This window comes from Diadema antillarum, unplaced genomic scaffold (genome assembly GCF_040938485.1).
Source record: "Diadema antillarum isolate AM-2024a unplaced genomic scaffold, OU_Dant_1.0 seq00001232_RagTag, whole genome shotgun sequence".
Lineage (NCBI taxonomy): Eukaryota > Metazoa > Echinodermata > Echinoidea > Diadematoida > Diadematidae > Diadema > Diadema antillarum.
The window spans coordinates 585721-607591 of NW_027272020.1; the positions used below are offsets into that span (position 1 = coordinate 585721).

Below are 21871 nucleotides of genomic sequence, written 5' to 3' on the forward strand. Positions count from 1 at the left end.
TATTTCAGTTAGGGGGAGGGGATTAAACTAACAGTAATAGCTGTAAGGCAGATCTTATACTTTGGCCAATAGATACTCATGTCTTGACACGAGTACATGGCTGATTTTCTACGGAAAGTTGCAATATCTACAGGATTGCTGTTAAAGTTCATAATCACCATTCATCTCTCTTTTAAACACATTTCTAACTGTACAACAACGACCTGCAGTCTCTTGATAGTTTTGATCTAAAGCATGGAGTCAGCTCCATGTCTAAAGTATTATCGAGTGGAATGTCAAGCCAGCCCCTTGTATTGGTATACATACTGCAGAGAAGAAACGCCCTCTCTAGTTTCACTTTGATAAACACAACTCATTTAAAGGTGCATGGTCCCCGTGTTTTAGTCAAATGCGTACGCGGGTGCACGGCGCAAGTTTCCTATTGACCGATTCTGTGACGCGCTATGTGTATTTTTAGCATAGGCGCAGCCATACTGGGTGTATCAGCCGACCCCCCCTCCGCACTCCCCCACCCCTCTCCCTACATTAGCACGCGCGCAGAATGAAAAACTGCTTTAGCCAACGGGCGTCTCGTACTGAGTGCGCGAATGCTTGCTTAGTGCGCGAACCTTTGTTACAAGTGCGTGATAAACATGTTGCCCCGGGGTGGGGGAGAGCAGGGGGGGTCGGCTGATACACACCATGGCTGCGCCCTGTGCCGTAAAATGTCTGCTGCCCTCAACGAACCCGAATCGGTCAATAGAGACCTACGCTATCGACTTCTTTTGGCGCTTACGCTTTGGCCCACTTTCCCGAGTCCGAAGAAGTCCGATTCACTGTAGTCAGTGGTCCGATCACAGTTCGGCTCATGATTCGGCTGAGAGGGATGACAGATTTAGCAAACTTCTTTTGTGATGTCATAATAACAAGCACATATGCACGCACCCTGGCATTACTACAGACTGCGCGATGCGCAGAGAAGACAACAAAGGCAACGTTACTTAGCAACACCTACGCACTTTACTCTTGATGACAGCTCTACTTCGGTAATCTTCGGCAGTATCATCAACAGCGCCATCTACACTACCGGGACTATCTCCCTTTAAATTCTCATGTTTCTGCTTGGGTATGTGTGTCGTACAGGTAGGAGTATAAATTCTGCAGCTTTCTAGTATAACTTTGTACACATATAGATGAACATGATACGTATTACAACCACGTTATCATTGTTCCCTCGGTCTTTCTCCTGATATCTTTAAAATATAGAAGTTATCATTTCTGTACCTAAATCGTTTGGCCCTTGACTTCTCGTCGTCATATCAGTCTCCCTCGTGGTCGTCTGCGACCTCGTAGAGGCCTCGGGAGTGCGCTCGTTGCCCGTGGTCGAGGCATAATTCAAGGTAGACGAACCGGCCACTGTCGGCGACGACGAAGACGTCGGCGCTGGTGACGACGTCGGCGTCGTCGCTCCGGACTGTGTGGCAGTTGCTTGGCTAGATATCGCCGTGTCAGTAGCGTTGGTAGTAGCCCCCGATGCGGTGGTCAGACTCCCTGTGTAAAAGCGACATTGAGGGCGGTAGAACATTAGCGTTGCAGAGACTCCATACTATCTTGAAATGGAATGTGTCACACAGCTCCTGGCGATATGGAAACTGAAATCGCCTCCGTTTTGCGACCTAATTTCAGCCTCCCGAACATGACTAAGAAAACATCAAAATAAATAAAATGCCATCATTTCCCAGAACATATTGTTCGATTAAGATACGGTTATATGGATACAGTAAAGTAGGCTCTGTTTGATGATTAGGCCTACCTTCATGTATTTTGACTGATGCTAAATTACATTTTTTCTAATGTCAGAAGTACATTGAAGTTACATAGAAACTATAAATTCAGTTTTATCCAACAACTGGTAACAATTCATCATGTCGAAATGGAATGACGCATGCCTGAACACACTCATCTTTCTGAACGCACACACACACACACACACACACACACACACACACACGCACACACACACTCACACACACACATGACACTCACACTGATGCTAGAGGTTTCGAAACGATTCAGCCCCACGTGACATACCACACTTTTCTTTTCTTTTCTTTTTTCATTTCTCTGCTACTTTTCTTCTTGCGGGTTGTTGGTTTGTTCTAGAATTATCATCCCCTACCCCTTTCTCCCTCTCCCTCTCCTTGTCCTTCTACCCTCTCGTTCTACTCAAAAAGCCATTCTCCGAGTCCGACAGTTTAAATCATGACTGTTATTCATTTATATGTTATCTTGGACGATGAACTCAGCGGAGAAAAAAAAAAGAAACACTACATTTTTACCTTAAGATCACCGAACGATGTGATAAGTTCAAGTTATCAGTCATCACGAATTGAGTAACAAAGCACCTTCCACTGCATGTTTCATCCTGCAGCATAGCATAGTCCTATAATTTTTTTTGAGGTTTTTTTTATTTTAATGTTGATTTTTCATTTTGTTTTTGTTTATGTTTAGAGAGCACTGTACCCGTATTTTGCTGATGTATTCATGTCTTAGCATCGTTACTTACCACCATAGTCGTCGAAGCATTAGAACGAGAATACAACGCATTGTGCTCTATGTTACCTGGCACTCTTAAAACACACAGCTTTACAAAAGGCAGCGAAGCATCTGCGGGGCTGTATGTGCTATACAAATGCAATTTCTTCAATGTACCATGACTTCAGCATGCATATTCCCCATTTTCCACTTAATTTCTGAAGAGATAGCACTGGATTTCCCGCAAGAACGAGTCATTTTCAAGTCGAATACGCCAGCTGTTAGGCTGTAGCAATTGAAGTTTACTTTGCATCTCGTCATTTCTTAAAATTTGTTTATCGAATCATATTCTAGTATTGTTGAAGTAAAAATGATTCGATACATTAGTGATGGCAGACTGTAACTGCTGAGGTTATGCCATCTGTTGTCAGTTTCGAGCAAAAGCAAGTCATGCATACCGCTCAGATACTCGTACTACTTTTCACACTAGATTTACCATATCTTTGCGACATGAATAGAATGAATACACCAGCATATACGTAGCGAGCACGTGTCCACCTTTAAAGAGCTGTATTTTTTCAAGGCATATGAAAGCTGAAACAGCAACATTTGCAAAGCCTTATACAGAAGCGTTACTGTATAGTGATAGATTCCCGCGTGCCTGGCACATTTCGCCAAGTGCTACTTTGACTTACATTTTGTTCAAATAAAGAAGCAAAAAAAAAAAATGGCACACACGTTTGACATTGTCAAAAACATGATTAATCCAACATAATTTTCAAAATCGTTTTGCTTGAATAACAGGGAAGAGGAAACCAGTAAAGCCTGATAAAGCTTATTTAAATTAAGGAGCGTAAAGCTAAAGAAGAGATTATCACAAAAGGAGCAAGAAATGAATGAATTGAAATGAAAGAAACTGGAGAAATTCTGTTGAGCAAAATGACTAAATGAACAGATGATACAGATTGCATCCTCTAAAACTTAGGTTTAAAAAAAGAAGTGCAGCGATGAAAACGATTTATTATAAGCAAGTAAAGAAAACCTTGCAAAAGCGCCAAGCTAAAAAGTGACATAATTCACTGAAAAAAAAACATCTGCAGGCAGCATGCAGGAAGAGAGAGAGAGAGAGAGAGAGAGAGAGAGAGAGAGAGGGCGGGTAGGGATAGATGAGAGAGAGAGGAAGGCAAAAGAAAAGAGAAGGAGATAGCTAGAAAGAGATAGATAGATAGATAGATAGATAGATAGATAGATAGATAGAAAGATAGAAAGATAGATAGACAGACAGACAGACAGACAGACAGACAGACAAACAGACAGACAGACAGATAGATAGATAGATAGATAGATAGATAGATAGATAGATAGATAGATAGATAAAGTTGAGGGCGACCAGTCTCATCGGCTCTTCGGCAGTGATGTGTGTAGTTGTAAGCAGAACTTGAAGCCAAGCAAGCGTCAAAGCTGAACACCTTTTGCTTGTAAATCATTGCAGATTGGTTACCTGTCGTCAGGTCAGTTGACCCGGAGGAAGTAGTAGATTGTAAGCTTGAAGGGGCCATCGATGACCCGGATGTAGTACTGGGACCTACGGTAGTGGGAGGCCTGTCTGAAATATCACGTGATTCCGGTACATCAAACAGTTTACCACATTGCAATATCATGTTCCTTCTCTCTTTCATGTAAATGGTTTGAAAAGGTTACTTCAAGAACTACAGATAAAAAGTCAAGAACACGAAGAGAGTAAAGTGATAGAAGAATACACAGAAACATTGATGAAAATAAATGAAGATGAAAACACATAGGAAAAACAAGACTTAACCACTTTCCTCTCTGTACACATACTGTATCGGCCTATATCTTCATATCATAAATCTGTTTATCTATATATCCCTCGATACTACTTTTCCTTCGCTATTTCTGTCAGCATATGGCATCCATTTACCTGCCAAATCATTTGATTTTATTGCACTTCACAAACTGATGCAATACACAAAAAAAGAAAAGAAGATAGAGAAAAAAATATTCATATTTACGTCGAATTGTATTTTGTGCGCCATCTATAATCTCATGTAAAGGCACAAAATCATATTCATCAGTTCCAGGCGAAAGGGTAATATTTCAGCCTCGTGAATACCTTGTGATGTTGATGAAAATCACAAAAGCATGGCGGTCCAACGGTAAGGAAAAAGGGAGCAGTGAGGAAAGAACAAAAGAGCAGGTTCAATTTCGTTGCCATGGAAACTGCGGTGAAACTCCGAAGCGGCGTATCTACGCGTGAATATTGAGGCGTGTCGCACAATAGTGTGTATTCGCAAGCGATTAATTTGCAGTTCCCTCCCTCAGAAGAGTATGTAGGCCTACATTTATTTTCGTATACACAGACATATCCAGACACAAATGCATTTACACATGCACACACTCAAACACACACACAGACATTACACACGCACTACACACAACTACATAAAACACAAACGCGGATTTTACAGCGTAAAAGTCTTTACTTTGAAGTAAGGTGCGGTCTAACATCATTATTTGACATTTCACGGCTGGATCGCGTCGCTTCGTTCATTACCAGCAGCTTTTGATGAATTAATGCATGCTTTTTTCTTTCCATCATCACCACCTCATCATTATTACTATCGTGTGGAGCTGCATTTTCAACCAACAGAACAGATTAGTGACCTCTGTCGGGCCGTATATCGGCCGCGATGCGATATTTTGCAATCATATCCATGATAATATAGGCATATCTATGGAGCTGTAATAGCAAAGGAGAACAACAATTATCCTGTTTACTGCGCATAGTGGCATGCTATGCCATATTTCTTTTTCTTTTTCTTTTCTTTTTTTGCCCGTTTGGGCCCTTGTGTAGGAAAAGAGGTACGCAACCGATAATCATTATCACTCTCATTATAATTACCGGGCTGGTGTTAAAAGTGGTGCGAAATGTGAACTCTTGCTCACATTTAGTGATGAAGCAATTAACCATACAACGACAGTTTGGTGCGTTAAGAACTGGAGCCGGCTTTTAGCGTTATCCATTACGATTCACAATTAACCCTCTGCGTGCTTGGAGTTCCGAGTAGCATAGAAAACCCCCCATTCCATAATAGTACGCACTTTTCAAAGTCCATGGCACAGAAAAGGTTAAAAGGGGAAAGTTTTGATAAACATTGGATAATTCATGCGTCTCACCTCGCGTGCTGACAAATGGAATCATACTAATTACACTCAATCAACCATAACTCTAGCTACAGCAATAATATATCATGTCCAACAAGCTGCGAAATGTTCATTATGATGCCCCGCGTACTCAAATACTGTGTAACAAAAGTGTTCTTGCTCGATGACCCCAAGAGCGCGACGAGTAGGACACTGTATGCGCCAAGAATTGATTATCTTGATGGATCAGTCATGAATACGAGCTTTCATACAATGCAGTTGCAGACACACGAACTAGCAAGTAGCATTCATATCAGCGGGTGCAGTTTGAGACTGGCTCGGGTATTATAAAAGTGCGTGCCCCTTTTGTGGTCCAAACAATGCATCTTGAGGCGACCCAAACATTATGCTGATGAGTTCAGAAATAGACTCGATATAGTGGTGTGTCATCATGCACATGTTAATTCAAAATCGCACATAGACTCGACAATAAATTGGATATTCATTGATCACAATAAGGAAACTGAGTTTGCGTGCGATGGATGTTTTTGTATCATCGGAACATGCTTTTTGTTTGTTGGGGGTGGGGGTGGGTGGAGAATGGAGAATGGAGTGGAGGACTGAACTACACGGAGGTCATGTAATTTTTTTTCTGCTCTCCTCGTCTCTGTTTTTTCTTCCCTGTCTCCTCTCACCGTTTTCAGTGTATTCTGAGTAAATTTCTTGGTCATTTTCATGTAATTTTGTCCTTTCCCCGCAATTTCATATTTTTTATTTCTTTTTTTAGTAATCCCCTTTCTTTCATCATTGTGAGATGAATAATATCAAGCTCCGAAGCCTTCTGTCTCACATGGGCGTTCATCAAGATAATTGCTGCACTCTACACGTGTTCCGCTTGAATCAAGAGATTAATTTGGAAAACGAAAATGAACGAAAACAAAATATAATATCACTTACTGGATATGAATGGAGTGATTATAGTTCCGGCAAAGAAGTTATAGAAATATTGATATAATACAGTCAGAGCTAGATTGTTTAAAGGAAGAAAAATTAATGACACTTCTTTTGAAAATATACCAAAAGATGTTAGGATGTGTTTGTACAATGTACTTCAATGAAATCCTGTTAGAATATCGTACAAATGGAGATATAGTTAGGTTTAGTTATTTAGTTAGTAAGGTTAACCTCTTAATCTTACATAAGCCTTTCAAAGATATAAATCAAGCTAATGTAAAGAAGCGTATAGAACTAATCATATAGAGGATCTAATGTTAGAAAGGTTTAAAGGGATTAAACCAAATTAATAATCGACCCTGATCCCAGTCGATCTTTGTTTTCCCATGTTAGTGTACTTTCTGGTTTCTAGGAGGTTTCGGCGGGAGGAAGACTTTCTATATTCAAAAGACTTGATTTGCAGGGATTGAATGTTAGCAGCTAAGACGCAGGTCAATTCCTGACATCGGCACTGTCATATCGAATACTCTTTGGCGATTGTTCAGTTATTGTTTATTATACCAAAGCTAAGTGTTGGCATTAGGTTGTCATTTCTAATTTGATTAGGATATACACGCCAAGAAAAAAAGAACAAACAGGTTGATCAACCAGTGTTGAAGTAGATGATACACTTGCGAACTGCGCATCAACAAATCAAGTCCTATACAAGGTACATTTCTGAAGATTTGTGCCATAGATTTTCACCGTAGCTTTCTAAGATAGATTGAAATATTCTCTTCTAATTTGGCCCTCTATGTCGTTCATGTGCGTGTATTTATTTCGGTGGCACAATTTTTCAAAGCCTCCTAACCTCTGATAATATATCGACAACTGATTCTCTTAGATCGTTCTCAAACATTGCTTTTGATTTTGAGCGCATTAAAGAATTTAAACCGTTTCGTCTAACCTTCCTCCTATATAAGATAAATTCATGGGTGCCAATTTTGCAGTGCCAAGATGACAATTCCTGTGGCAAAAACTCCTCCAGACCTGGGGGGTGTTTCATGAAGGAACTTGTCGGATAAAATATCTGACAAGTCAATTATATCCGACAAGTTTTGAGAAATTCTTTAGTCTGATTGGCTGATTTCTCTGAACTTGTCGGATATAATTGACTTGTCGGACATTTTATCCGACAAGTTCCTTCATGAAATGCCCCCCCCCCCCCCTTGACTGCTTAAATTAGAATTACTTGTTACACTTGTTAGTATACCTGGCGACGTCCCATATTTTGAGGAAAAAGCTGTTGTCGGGTTGAGAGAAGTTTCTGTCGATGACGTCATTGTCGCACTGTCGCTCGACTGCGATTCGGTTGTTGACGACAACTCCGTGTTAGCAGCTTTTGTAGTAGAGGTCGTCGGAAGAAAGGATGTCGTCGAGGACGCTGTCGTGGTCTCCGATGTCGTCGTCGGCTCCGTCGTGGTTGTCATAGAGGTGGTTGTGGTTATTGATTGCGTGGATGGTGGAGCTGGTTAGTGTGTTAAGGTTACATCAGGCGAGATGAGCACGAGAAACATGCTGGTTAGTTCATGCAACAATATACCATCAAACTCGACGATGTGTTAGAGTATATATAAGCCATATAACTGCAATGCAATTATTTGTTAACCCCATTGAAAGGACGAATACAGTTGTACGTCGTGGAAAAAAAAATGGGATATGAGGTGCGAAACTTGATCGCACTATAGACGTTTTTACCGGTAATGAAGTATTGGAAAGTGCCTTGTTGTTTTGAGCTAATGATATCATTTACTTGATAAAACAATCGTAGCACGATGCATAGTTAGATTTTAATGCACCACCACAATGGAAAAAAAAAAGTATCATATCACTCTTATCACTCTACTGTGGAACGAGAAAATTTTACGCCACACCAGAATGTCTTAACCCATTCCATACGGGAACCTGGTGGCCTGTGTATTAAGTCTATGGGGATTTCAGAATTCAGCATGGAATTGGTTAAACTCGCTCTAATCATTCCAAAGGGAAAAGCAGTTGACAGCACTTTCTTTGATTCCTTTTGATCTTCATTCCAATTATTGCTTTCTCTAGTCGAGGAGCCTTGTCGCATGTTCAAGTTTGGTGTTGTTTGTGGGCGTTTTTTAGTTTTGTTATGTCTTGTTTTTGTGAAGAAAATGTTTTGAATTCTTGTGAAGTCTACCGAGATGTTAAAGGAGTACAGTATAACATGGTTGATAAACATGATTGTGACACCATGACAGGTAGAATCCCCTGATATGTGACAGCAGTGTCTTAAGTAAGGTCTATGTGCAAACCATTAGTTGTGGGGGTAAGTTGTGATGCCATGCTTTTATAGGCTTCAAGCCCTCGGACAGAATATATGCAAGGCTATATAAGCCCATCAATATCATATCACTGCACGTTTGTAGAAAGTATCCGACTCATCACAATTCGTAATTGATATCTAGAATATGATTAATTTTTTAGTGCAAGGAAGAGTTATTAGATTGGACCTCTAACAACATGAATCTTGCAAAATTACCTGGGCATTCAACATCCGTAATCCAGTTGCCGAAAAAATCGCACGTGAGAATTTGGTTGGTTTTAGTCGGATCGAGATCGCAGTCGAAGAGGACGGTGTCATCCACAGAATACGCTGCATTCAGCGTCTGGCCCGAGCTGAAGTTGGCGTGCGCCGGGGCGGTGGGCGTCGAGCACCGCACCGTGCAGACGGGCGGCGAGTCGGTCCAGATCCCCGACGTCGTGCACGTGATACTGGCGGCGCCGTTCTTGATGCTGGGCGACGGACACAGCGACGCGAATTCGATCGTGTCGTTGACGTCGTAGAGGTCGCCAGCCTGAGACTCGCCACCGTTGAGGACGTAGCCGGGGTTGTAGCAGTGGGATTGTGGAGCTGTCAAAGAAGTCAGGATCATGATTTTAGTCGCTAAACATCCTTGATTCATCATCTTAGTGATAATTATGGTTAAAGACACTGGATAATCTAAAGAATAGTTAGTTATTCTTTCGTCATCAGAGTTCACTGCATGTGTATGATGAATATTGATGTATTGCAAACCATTTCGTTCTTTCCATTGCAGTAGACATGAATGTTTATCGTTCTATTGTATATGAGTACTATATATCTTTTTATGAACTCGGAAAAACAAAGAAAAAGATAACAAATATGTTTGGGATCTTAAACTGCGCTAATCGTTTATATGACGCGGGTAAACATTTAAATCACACTCCTTACACTGGTGGAAAAAAACGATCAATATGATGTATGAGGCAATTTGTGTTTGAAAAGGAAACAACTTGTATATGTATCAACAGCCATGATGAGCAACGGATGAAATTTGGTAATGACTCAAAAAGAACTTCTCTTTCTTTCTTGGTCTACCATTCAGAATGAATTTTCAGGTGTTTGAGTTACCCATGAATTCATAGACGCTCATCTGGAACTCGCCCCCACAGAATGTGCTGCTGTTGCCTACACACGGCGTGCTGCAGGCTTCGGTCACCATGTCCGTCGGCTGGCCCAGCCGGTCGTACTGGGCGAAGTCGCCTCCGCAGAGGCACTGCGTGCCCGCCTGCAGGCCAAAGTACCTCAGGTTCTGATCCAGACACATGTCTCGACACAGTTCTATGGTCATTGACCCCGACTGGCAGTAGTTGCTCCCCAGCACGGGGTTACACACATTCTGGCACGTGTTGTACGGGTGACGACTCCGGTCGCAGAAGATGAGATCCGGGAGTACATCTCGCTGAAAGTCGTCATAGAAACACCCAAGATACGTATACTCTGCGTAAATGGGGAGAAAAAGAGATGTATCGATATTAGCTTTATTTCAATGTCATCATTTCGCTAAAATCTAAATATTATCACCTGATTACAAACGAAATACGAATGTAAATAATCCCACTTCATTCATTCATCGAAATGAGCAGAGCGCATGAATCCTGTAAAGTGGGCCTTAATTCCCAATTACATACAACTGGACTCCACGGAAGACCAGCTATAATTAAAACATAATACACCCATCTTGTCAGATGGAAAATGAAAACAAAACAAACATATTGTACTTTCTGTTAGGGTCAATGGAGAACAAGCTGTGTTAAAAATGACCTATGATCCATTATTGAGGACACTCCAAGAACAGGTACAGAGCAAAATGGGGTTCTTGTAATGGGAACAGTCCTTACAGTCTCCCACGCAAACTCATAATAAGTTTGCTGGGACTTCATAATGTCTGATGACGAGTGTACTCTTGTGCCGTTCCGCACCATGTTGCTACAACCTGATGCTTACATGTATATCTAAAGCCTAATTAATAGTTTCGGTGGGTTTTTTTTTTCAAGTAATATCTTCTCTCGCAAAACCACTTCACATAATGATTCACTCGAAAAGTGTTTCCATATCGATCACTAGGCCTGCACGTAACCTGGGTAATCATGAAGCCATAGTTGGCACATTCTATAGGTTCTAATTCTCCATTCTATGTTCCACAATAGCTATAATATACAATACTTCAGTCAGGAGGGGTTAAAATCCGTTTACGAAGCAAAGATTCACGAATAAATATCTCTACCACGCGCCACTTCTTCGCTTCATCAAGGAGACACAAGACTCGGATCGCCTATGGTTGTTTTCATTAAACTAAGACATGGTGACCAATCAATCAATATCATGAAGAGTTTCTATCAACAGACATGACAGAGGTAGAGATATTGATGAGGGTGGTTATTTTTTATATATAGACAACGGTAACAGGATTTTCACAATGATATATAATGATTACACTGATTATGCCAATTGTATACCCTCATTAGATATAAAGCAGAACGATCTGACACCATAATCTTACATGACCTGACCATTCGTTTCTACTCTGTCAGAACACGTCAGGTCAACATAAAAGTGGTACATTCAAATATACACAGCAAGTACTATTACACAGTGATAAAGCTGAATAGCCCTCGGTTCGCTTGAGAACCATCTTTGTAGAGCTCACAGATATAGGTAAAGACAAACAGACATACAGACACACATAATCCGCAAACGAAGGAATGCATGCCCATCATTCACATGCCATTATACATATCAAACATACTGTACATGCATACATATATGCATTCATACATACAGACACACATATATATTACATACATACATACAGACGTAAAGACAGACACACAAACAGATAGATGCGCATGTATGCGTACATACACACCAACATTCGTACGTACAGTACATGCATAGTATTGTGCAGCATATTACACCTTTCAAACACACATCCAATCTCACTGACTGGTGTAATAAATATGTCGAAAGCATAATTATACACACTACATGCTGTTGCAAATTTTCACTGTTTCGACAGCAGCTGGCAACATTTTATTTTGGGTTGTTTTTGCCTTGTTTTGTAGGGGTTTTTTGTAAATACACTTTAAACAAGAAAGGGATAAGGGTCTGCTATAGATTCCAAGGCACGCTGCAGAAAATCCCTGACCTTTTTCACAACCTGTTCATTACACTCTGGAGAGTGTCTAAGGAGAAACCTTCCTTTTTGGACACGAATAATCCCGCGGCAATGGAAGCTTTGATTCGTGTCCTGGTGACCTTAAATGCTTCTGATTTAATTCTTCATGAACTATCTCGATATCTGTCAAATCAAATAGGATTCCTGCATGCATGATTCTTCTGCAATATTCTATATTGGTGCATTGCATTATTTCACTATACACAGCCCGCCTCATGTGACAGAGAGACTCAAATTTGTCACGAAGCAATCTGCACGCACAAAAGAGGACGCAGGTTTTCAGAGTAGGAGTTAATCGTCAGTCTCCTGGGTAAGAATTTGCCTCTTGGTTGCCATGGTAACCTGTGACAGCGAGGCGTCATTCTGGAGTTAAACAACACGCTATCTCGAAATAGGCGGCCGCAGCATTCTCGGTAGCCTTATTTCGTCGTCCTTCAAATACACCTTCCCCGCCATCAAGCGCAGGCGCCTGTTATCTTCGTAAGATAGGTATACAAATGTCAAGTTTTGTATTTCAGTACCCCCGACGCATGAAATGAATTACATTATTGTGGCTTTATTTTAAGTTACGGGCAATATCACCATTTTTACATTTTATTGATCTAAAGGTTTTCAACGGGAAATACACGCGGGGTCATGTGTGCTGGAAACCCTAGAAACATTTCTTGCGATGAGAAATACAATGTATAGTGACAGTTTCGTTCTGAATATACGTCGTTGTGGATCATAACTAAAATGATATTACCCTTAAGTCCATAATAATGTATGTCTGTATAATTACATATTATGTATATATATATATATATATATATATATATATATATATATATATATAAACATTGTAGTTGCTTCGCACTGTCATCCCTGAAGAAGAGGAAGGTTCCTCGAAAATTCGGATTATTCATTAAATCAAGATTGGCTATTAATGCATTCCCTGCATTCCTCTGTTGTGACTTTATTATTGCTACATATGCAGCATACAAATATGTCTATTTGATGCTGCAAATGGACTTACTTTGAATTGTTAAAAATGACGCTTAACCTGTTTTGGCGATTAAACTCTTTATATTATTATGAGATATGTAGGGAGGGGATAATTCGATGGTTGTCAACACGTGCGCAACAGCGACGGGAGACATCTCCTTCACCGCGGGGGTGAAATTCTAATCAACTCCCGATCGCATTCTAAAGACCCATCGTGGCGTAAGAATGCAAATAAATCCGTGTTTGCCAGCCTGCTATCTGTGTTAAAGGTAACCTGATGTGAGATGTGACGGCATGAAAGACGAATGCATGCACACTTCCTACACCATCTCAGACGCCCTACGCAGTATTCACTATACGAGGCTGATATCGGAGAATCCCCCCTTCCCCACACACACACATGCTGTTCAATCTTTTTTCTTTCCTTTCTCTCTTTCTCGGTAAATAAAAGGAAAAATTGAAAGGTAGCTGTATTTGAATGATCCCAGAAATTACAGTATACAATTAGCGATCTACTGACAAAGTATTTAACAATTTCCCTATACAATTACACGAAAAACAATCTATAATGGTATATTATATACTGTTAGTGTGTATGTATATCAGAAAGTTATATGTATATGTATATATATATATATATATATATATATATATATATATATATATATATCATCGACAGCTAGCTTCAGCTAGATAGATAGATAGATAGATAGATAGACAGATAGATAGATAGATAGATAGATAGATAGATAGATAGATAGATATTGGCTCTATAAGATGTGTTTAACTGAAAGCGGTAATAAAATAACATTGGAGAAGTCGGTTTAGTTGTTCATAACAACAGTATTCTCACGGACATAATTTCTGTCAATTATTAATTAATTGCTAGGAACAATGTATACATTATGCACAGTATCATACTAATAAGAACGATGAGCAGAACTAAATGTTTTGGTGTTGATGTTCATACGTGTAAGTAGAGATATGGCTTTGTAAAATATGATATAATTCAAGAATTTAACTTTGGCGTCACCTCCTACTGCATCTTGACATCATCAGTGTGAATCGGCTTGAAATCCATCAGTGAGTAAATAAACTACTGTACTCCCAGATTTTCATGCAAGAGTCTCTTATAAGCCCTCCGTTTATCGCCATCTTCTGCAGTCTCCATCAGCTTAAGTTCACCTGTAACTACATCACGATCCCTCACCCTGGAGAAATAACATACTAGTAGTGATCGAGCCTTCTCTAGCGTTACACTTGTGTTTTGAAACAAGTTACATACTCTCTATATCCCTTAGATTGGATTCAATCTTATATAAGATTATGGTTAGAGACAAGTCCCAAATTAGACTGAGAAAATTGAATGACGTCTAAATATCCGATACCTCTACTCTTGCCGCTTTTAAACTTCTCTTTAAACTCATATTTTTGAATCAGTCCCTATATAATTCAATTTCATTATAATGATTGGTTTTCTCCGCATCAGGCGCTGCATCAATAAAAAGGATTACATGTTCTTTCACGTGAATGCTCGAGTAATTATTGTGTGGCGCGTGTTTATATACCGTCACTCTTGTGCTTTGGAACATGTTACATAAATTATCGTGCATATCCGATGCCTTTGCTCTTGCATCTTTTAAAATTATATTTAGGCATAAACTCATTTTATTTCAAACAGTACCTTCAATTCAATTTCATTATCGTGATTAGCTTTACCCGCATCAAGCGACGCACCAAACTATCATTACCATAAAACGTTATCGTTACGAAAAGGCGTGGACATTTTAGTTATGTTTTTCAGGATTACAATCATGTTTTGCGTGAATGCGCAGGTAATTGCGGTTTGAGTGCTTCTCAGTGGAAATGCATGATTTCATTTCCAAGACATGACATAGCAGTATCCGGCGTTTGCCAGACTTGCCAAAAAAAAAAAAAAAAAAGAGGGAGGGGACCATTAGTTTAGATTGTCGCTGACATCGTGCCCAATACTTTTGCAATAATATCAGGTGTCAACTTGAGCTGGATCGACAGCTTGCGCACTACCCAGCATTGCCATGTCTTGTATGCCAGAAGCGCTTCGTGAAATCTAGATCTTAGGTCCGATTTGGCCTTTATTTGAGGTGGCCACTAGGGATCTGTCTCTTGTTAGAACTGAATTCAACGACTTCAAGTCCACGCTCAGAGGCGGATCCAGGAATTCTGTAAAGGGGGGGGGGGGGGGGGGGGCGTGACTAATATTTCCGGTGCTACTTCCGGGTTTCATTTCATTGTTTTTCTTTTTATTTCTATTGTTTTTTACGAAAAATAAAGGGGGCGTGCGCCGGTTGCGCCACCCTCTGGATCCGCCACTGCACGCTACTCCTTCCAACGTGTCTGTATCTGACCGCTTTGAAAGGTTTGCGTACACTGCTATGGAAATTAGACAGTGCATCATATAATAAGACATTTTGTCATTATTGTTGACATCGCAGAAGCATCACATAGTTCCGGATGAAATGTAGGGAGTGTTTATCTAGTGCAGGAGTGGCAGCCGACACCCTCCACTACCGCTATGTTCTGTCTTTGCAAGGTCACCATTACAGTACAATGTTTACCCACACTGCTGCAAGGAATGTGATAGAATGATGAAAGAATCGGGTTTGTTTGGTACGGAACACTCAACCGAGAAATATTCTCGGACATGATAATTAGATTGACGTCCAATTAGTGTAATGTAGGATGCCGTTAACATAATATCATTCACTCTGTCCCCAATGTATACCCCCATCTTACTATAAAAAGACGGTGATTCCGTAATATTGTATTACAAATAAGATACATAAAAAATGGGAGTGTTTCAGCTCGACTAGATACAAACTCCATCACTGAAGCAAAGTAATAAAGATCAAACTGCCTTTGTAGTAATTTCTTTGGATTCTGTATTATTCCTGACAGTTATTATTTTTACCCCACCAATTTTTCCAATACTGTATTACCATTGAAGTTATACTTTGATTCTGAAAGTACCATGGTATTCATATTGTCAGGTGATTGTTGTGTATCTTTGTTTCATCACTCCTTACAAGACAGGTCTGTAAACTATACCTGTAATCTATCACTTGCTCATTGCTGTTGCAGTTATACTAAATACTTGATAGAGTATAGCATAGTATAGTATAATATAGTATAGTATAGTATAGTATAGTATTATATAGTATAGCATAATATAGTATAGTATTATATAGTATAGTATAATATACTGTAGTATAGTATGGTATAGTACAGTATAGTATAGTACAGTATAGCATAGTATAGTATAGTATAGTATATAGTATATAGTATAATACTAGTTACAAAGCGCGAGAAAACACAAAGAAAAAGAAGAAGAAAGGAGAAGAATAAGAAAACGAAAAGGAAAAAGGAAAAAAAAAAGAAGTATATAGGGGAAACGAAATCTGAATAAGTCTCCCGCTTGAAGGTTTCTTGGATTCATTAGATTAATAGCAGTAACACATGTAATCTGCTCCCCTCTTTGCAGTGAAACTCAGTTTAAACAGCGTGTGTCAACTTCGAGGAAATTTTGACATTGCTAGATTATAGCGGATGTCCATCATTGTGATAATGTGTTTTGGTGAGTTAAGGGCCTGATTAGTGTAGTGGAACTGTGAGGGACGCGCCCTGCCGGTCACCAGCATACAGAAGAATCAAAACACATGCAGGGATGAATTTGAAAACACCTCCATATACGCATGCACGGGAGCGGAACACAATCTTTGTGTCGTACGGCAGAAACATGAGTTTGGTCTCCAGTGAAATACATGTATGCGATGAAAATCGATAGGGCATAACAAAGCCTCTAGTTCAATTCCATTGCGCCTGTCAATATAATTGTGCTAAAACATTCAACTATATACACCCGCACACACAAACACACACACGCACACATATACACTTAATCAATAACGAAAACCTCTTCCTCTGAGACCCGCTTATCTAAAAACAGATGCATACGAATGTGATGAGTTACATCTCAGTTAAAAAAAAAAAAAAAAATCCACCACATCAATAAGTGCGTCCTTCGACAGCCAACTATCACAACACACCATGGCGGATCTATAGGGCCTAGTATACTTGCCTCCTCCGACAACTACAATTTTTGTACGATCAGTATAGAAGATAATGATGCATAGCAATGTAGACTTATTTGTTATTGTAGGCCCAACCTTCACTCTCTCCATCTCCCTCTTTCTTTTTTTCCCTCTCTATCTATCTGTCTTTCTGACCTAACTATCTAGCTATCTGTTCATTTATCTATCTATCTGACTATCTAGCTATCAGTCTATAAATGTCTATCTATCAACCAATCTATCTATCTATCAACCTATCTATCTATCTATCTATCTATCTATCTATCTATCATAATTATCAGACCATCTATCTATATATCTACCCATCTATATGTCTATCCATCCATCCATCTACCTATCTATCTACCTACACATCTATCAGCATCTAGCTATCTAACTATTGTAGCTATCTTTCCATCTATTCATCTATCTGTCTATCTCTTTTTCTATCTAGCTATCTAACTATCTACATGTATTTATCTTTCATTCTGATGTTTCTCCTTTTTTACAGTGATATATTTTGGTTGCCACATCACCTCAAAACGACATTGTAAACCTGGTTTAATAATTTGCCCCCATCATGTAGCCTGCATGTATTTGCCCCATGCATATGTACCATACTTTTGTATCATTGTTTGCATTTGCATCAGTGGTTCCTGACACTTCACCTATTTGTATATTTACAAATGGATTATCTTATTTTGCAAATGTTTTGTATTATTTGCATATGGAAACAAATGAATGAAAGGAATGAATGTTGACATGGACACCTCATGTTCTCATGAAGCATTGTGACGAGGATTGACAGACGATTTTTATAAGATCAACCATGCAGATATTTGGGAAATCGATAACATTGCCTTAATCGCGGAACAGTCTAACTACTTTACCCGCGGAATTGTCTAACTACCTCAAAGGGACAGTATGGTTTGTGGATTCAGGTTTTAACATTTTGCGATATAATTAGAAACCATTTATGATAAAAGAGAACATAATTCTAAGAGGAATTCAAAGTCTATTTGATGAAAATCGGTTACGAAATGGCTGGGATATCCAAAACCAAAGTAAAACAACGTGGTCTTAATAAAAAGTGGGTCCCACTTTTTATCAAGATCTACCTTGCTGTTTTTTTTTTTAATCGAGTAAACCTTGAATTTCTCTTACAACTATATGCTCTTTCATATTTCATAAGTGGTTTCTAATTATCTCACCAAAAAAAAAAATCAGAAACAGGAAGCTTCATCTCAATCAAAACTATATCATCCCTTTAACGTATACGAAACTTTACCGAGCCTGAATCAACTGGCTTTATGGGGATGACAATGTCGAGTTGAGTTGATATGTGGAAACATGTTTCCCTCTTCCACTGATTTGCTATTGGGCTTCCCTTTGCTTCCGGACAGGTAGACTGACAAATATACTTTTGTAGCATTTTCTTGAAACTTCAGTTTTCTCACAATGATTTAGTATTTGAAAATGCACAACCACAAATTACAACGTCAGTATGAACGCCAATTAAAATCTTTATGTATTTTCACATGGTTCACATTTTTAGTGTCCTATTCTTGTCATGATCTTTCGGGATGTACAATAAGTAGATATATCATCAAACAACTATTTCCCTGAAATCAGAATTACAATTTTAGCTGCCAGCGTCATATCTATCACATTAAGTATCTGTTTCGAATGAGGTTTGCATGTTCAGGACCAATATTGACAGTTACTGTTTTTCAAGCACTTGGTAAACCATGCACATTTTATACGTATGTAACCTTCACTATATACAGTGGCACAAGAAAGTCAGACCAATGGTAATAAATTCATCAAAATAAATTGCAACTTCGAAACCCCTTGCGAAAGTTTAAAAAAGGAATTATTATTACGGGCCAAAAATAGATTATAATGAATATCTACAGGCTTGGTTTTATTCACTGAAGGACTGGCAGCCTTGCGGCTTCACACGAGCCTGCGTTTTGGTTTCTCTGCATCACGTACTGATCCAGGTGACGGAACCAATCTAGCACGACGTATCTCCTTCAGATTAAAGGGATGCTATCGTTCTGGTTGAGATGAGAATTCAGATTCATTTGTAGATAATTAGAAACCACTTATAATAATAAAAGAACATACAATCATATTATGAGAAGGTCAAAGTTTATTTGATGAAAATCGGTTTTGAAATGGCTGAGACAATACAAAAAAAGTCTAACAAAGTGGTTCTAATAAAAGGTTGACCCCATCTTTTTAGGATCTTTTGATTTTGGATATCTCAGCCATTTCAAAACCGATTTTCACCAAATTAGCTTTGTATTAATCTTAGAATTGTCTGCTCTTTAATATTTCCCATAAGAGGATTCTAATTAGGCATCTCACAAAAGGTTAAAACCTGCATCCCATCTAAACCCAAACTGTACCATGCCCTTAAACAGCAGAGGAGAAAAAAAAATAAGCCAGGGGGAAACAGATATGCAACCTGTCGCCGTCGGGACCAATATCACATACTGGCCTTCTTATCAGTACGTATTCGCATTTATATTCCCCCACACCCTCCCTTTATGAATTGTTTGTAATTGAAACTTTGATGCGGGAACATGCCGGAAAATGTATCCTCATTTGTGACGTTGATTATTTCAAGCTATGAACAGGCAGTTGATAAGAACTTGACTTTATTTTTTGTCAAACATCATCGTTATCCTTTCCTTCAGTCGTGTTACGACGAATCGAATACTTTAGTATTTGTGCAAATATTAGGAAATGAACAAATGATGGCGTGTACCAAATCCATCCGGGATCAACATTCCCGGATGTAAGTGTTACATTGACTGTTTGGCGATAAGATTTCAATAGGATGGCAAGAACAAAACAAGTTTCATATATCAAGATTCCTGCTAAAATACAGTGCTGCAGCAATTTTTTGTGACTGATGTTTATTGCCTCGAGAAAAGATAGCTATTTGTTTGAAGCCAAAATCGACGAAGTGGAGCTCCTCTGCCTCCCCTTTTCTCCCATCCATCCCAAGCCCCCCCCCCCCCCCCCCCCACCCCTCACCCATACGAATTTTGTTATTTCGACGAAGCTTAGAATTTGATTACAACAAGGAAGTTTGCTATCAAGGGCCATGCCAGGGTTGTAACTCAAATTGGATATTGATAGAAGAAAAGCAATGTGTGTGTGTGTGTGTGTGTGTGTGAATGCATGTACTTGACGACTGAAACTGGAAGTCAAATAGCATTTCAGTCAACCCATATCATATGGGAAGAAGAACACGATTTCTTTGTTCATTTTTTATATTCGTTTCATTTGTTCAAATGTATATTGTTCTTGGAATTATAGTGCTGAAATACATAAAGGTGATATCAGTTTCTTTTATAGATGAAGATATTTCTGTCAACAGTTTGATTGTCGCCCTATTGATCTCTGAGCATTTGTTTGTAATTCCGACATTCGGCATAAAAGTGCATTACGCTGAATCCTTTTTTGAGTGATTTTGAAGTTGAAGTGAAGATTTCAATATTTGAAAGGGGAAGAGTCATTGTTCATTATCCATGCCGACCTACTCTTCCGCATTCCTCACAGGAATGCGGCGTATAATGCATACTAGTATCGTTACTATTCATCAAACAGTATACAGCCATGACATAGAACAGCAATTAGAAGTAACACCTATTTCATAATGTGTAAGCAACACCGATTATTTCATCTTCTGCTCGTATTCGTTTCAAGGATATCTCAACACACCAAACAAGGTTGATAGGCCTTTTCTGACCGATTTACTGCATCTCTCAGAAAACGGACAAACAAACTGACAGCTCGAAAACAATCGACACAAGAATCCTATTATCAAAGACATAGTTTGACTCAAAACCACATCCGCAATTCGCTTTTTCCTTTATCCATGCTACCCACTATTATCGGTCTGATCGCTAAACAGCTACAGGTCTCGAGTCAGTAACGCTTTCGACAATCTATAAACTTGTATTATTGGGACACATTTATTGTATTGAACACATTTATCAATGTTTATTGTAATAAACAATTCTTTGGCGTAAACTCGATAATCATGCGAGCAACTCAAAATATCAATAATATTGCTGTCTTTACACACACACACACACACACACACACACATTGTGTGTGTAATCATGACGGAGACAGAAAGAGAGAGAAAGAGATATATATATACAATCGGGTATGATTACCTTGAAACATTCAAAAATTTACTTGAATGATTATATTCTTGTATAGATACAATGTACGCTGTGTCTGTAGATGAACGTCAATTACGCTGGAAGAATTATGTGGAGCACATAATTATGGCAGTTCATTACAGCAATTGTCAGTTCCTTACTAAACTGGATGGGAGAACAGGGTATAATGAATTGGTTACTATGCTACAGCAGCCACAATGAAATAGATAGTACAAGCCTAAAAAGAAACGCAACCTGCTGCAGTCACCTTGTATGAAAAGTAGCCTGAAAGTGCGCTCACAAAAATATTTGTAGCTATGTTGTCGTTGTCGTTTTTACTGACGTGGTCATTTTCAAATGACATCCAAATGCTGCTCATTTGCGACTTTGCATTCAATAACAAAGTATGAAGTTA

At 39.2% G+C, this 21871-nt stretch overlaps 1 protein-coding gene across 1 annotated transcript in view; it reads right to left on the reverse strand.

Moving 5' to 3' along the window:
* The window catches only part of LOC139745058 (uncharacterized), a 66302-nt gene that overhangs the window by 37149 nt on the left and 7282 nt on the right, over nucleotides 1–21871 (reverse strand). The window contains exons 2-5 of the mRNA XM_071655473.1: nucleotides 10070–10438; nucleotides 9176–9547; nucleotides 4016–4120; nucleotides 1264–1530 (exon numbers count right to left, since the gene is read on the reverse strand). Coding sequence (XP_071511574.1) covers nucleotides 1264–1530; nucleotides 4016–4120; nucleotides 9176–9547; nucleotides 10070–10438 — 1113 coding nt within the window. The remainder of the gene's footprint in view (nucleotides 1–1263; nucleotides 1531–4015; nucleotides 4121–9175; nucleotides 9548–10069; nucleotides 10439–21871) is intronic.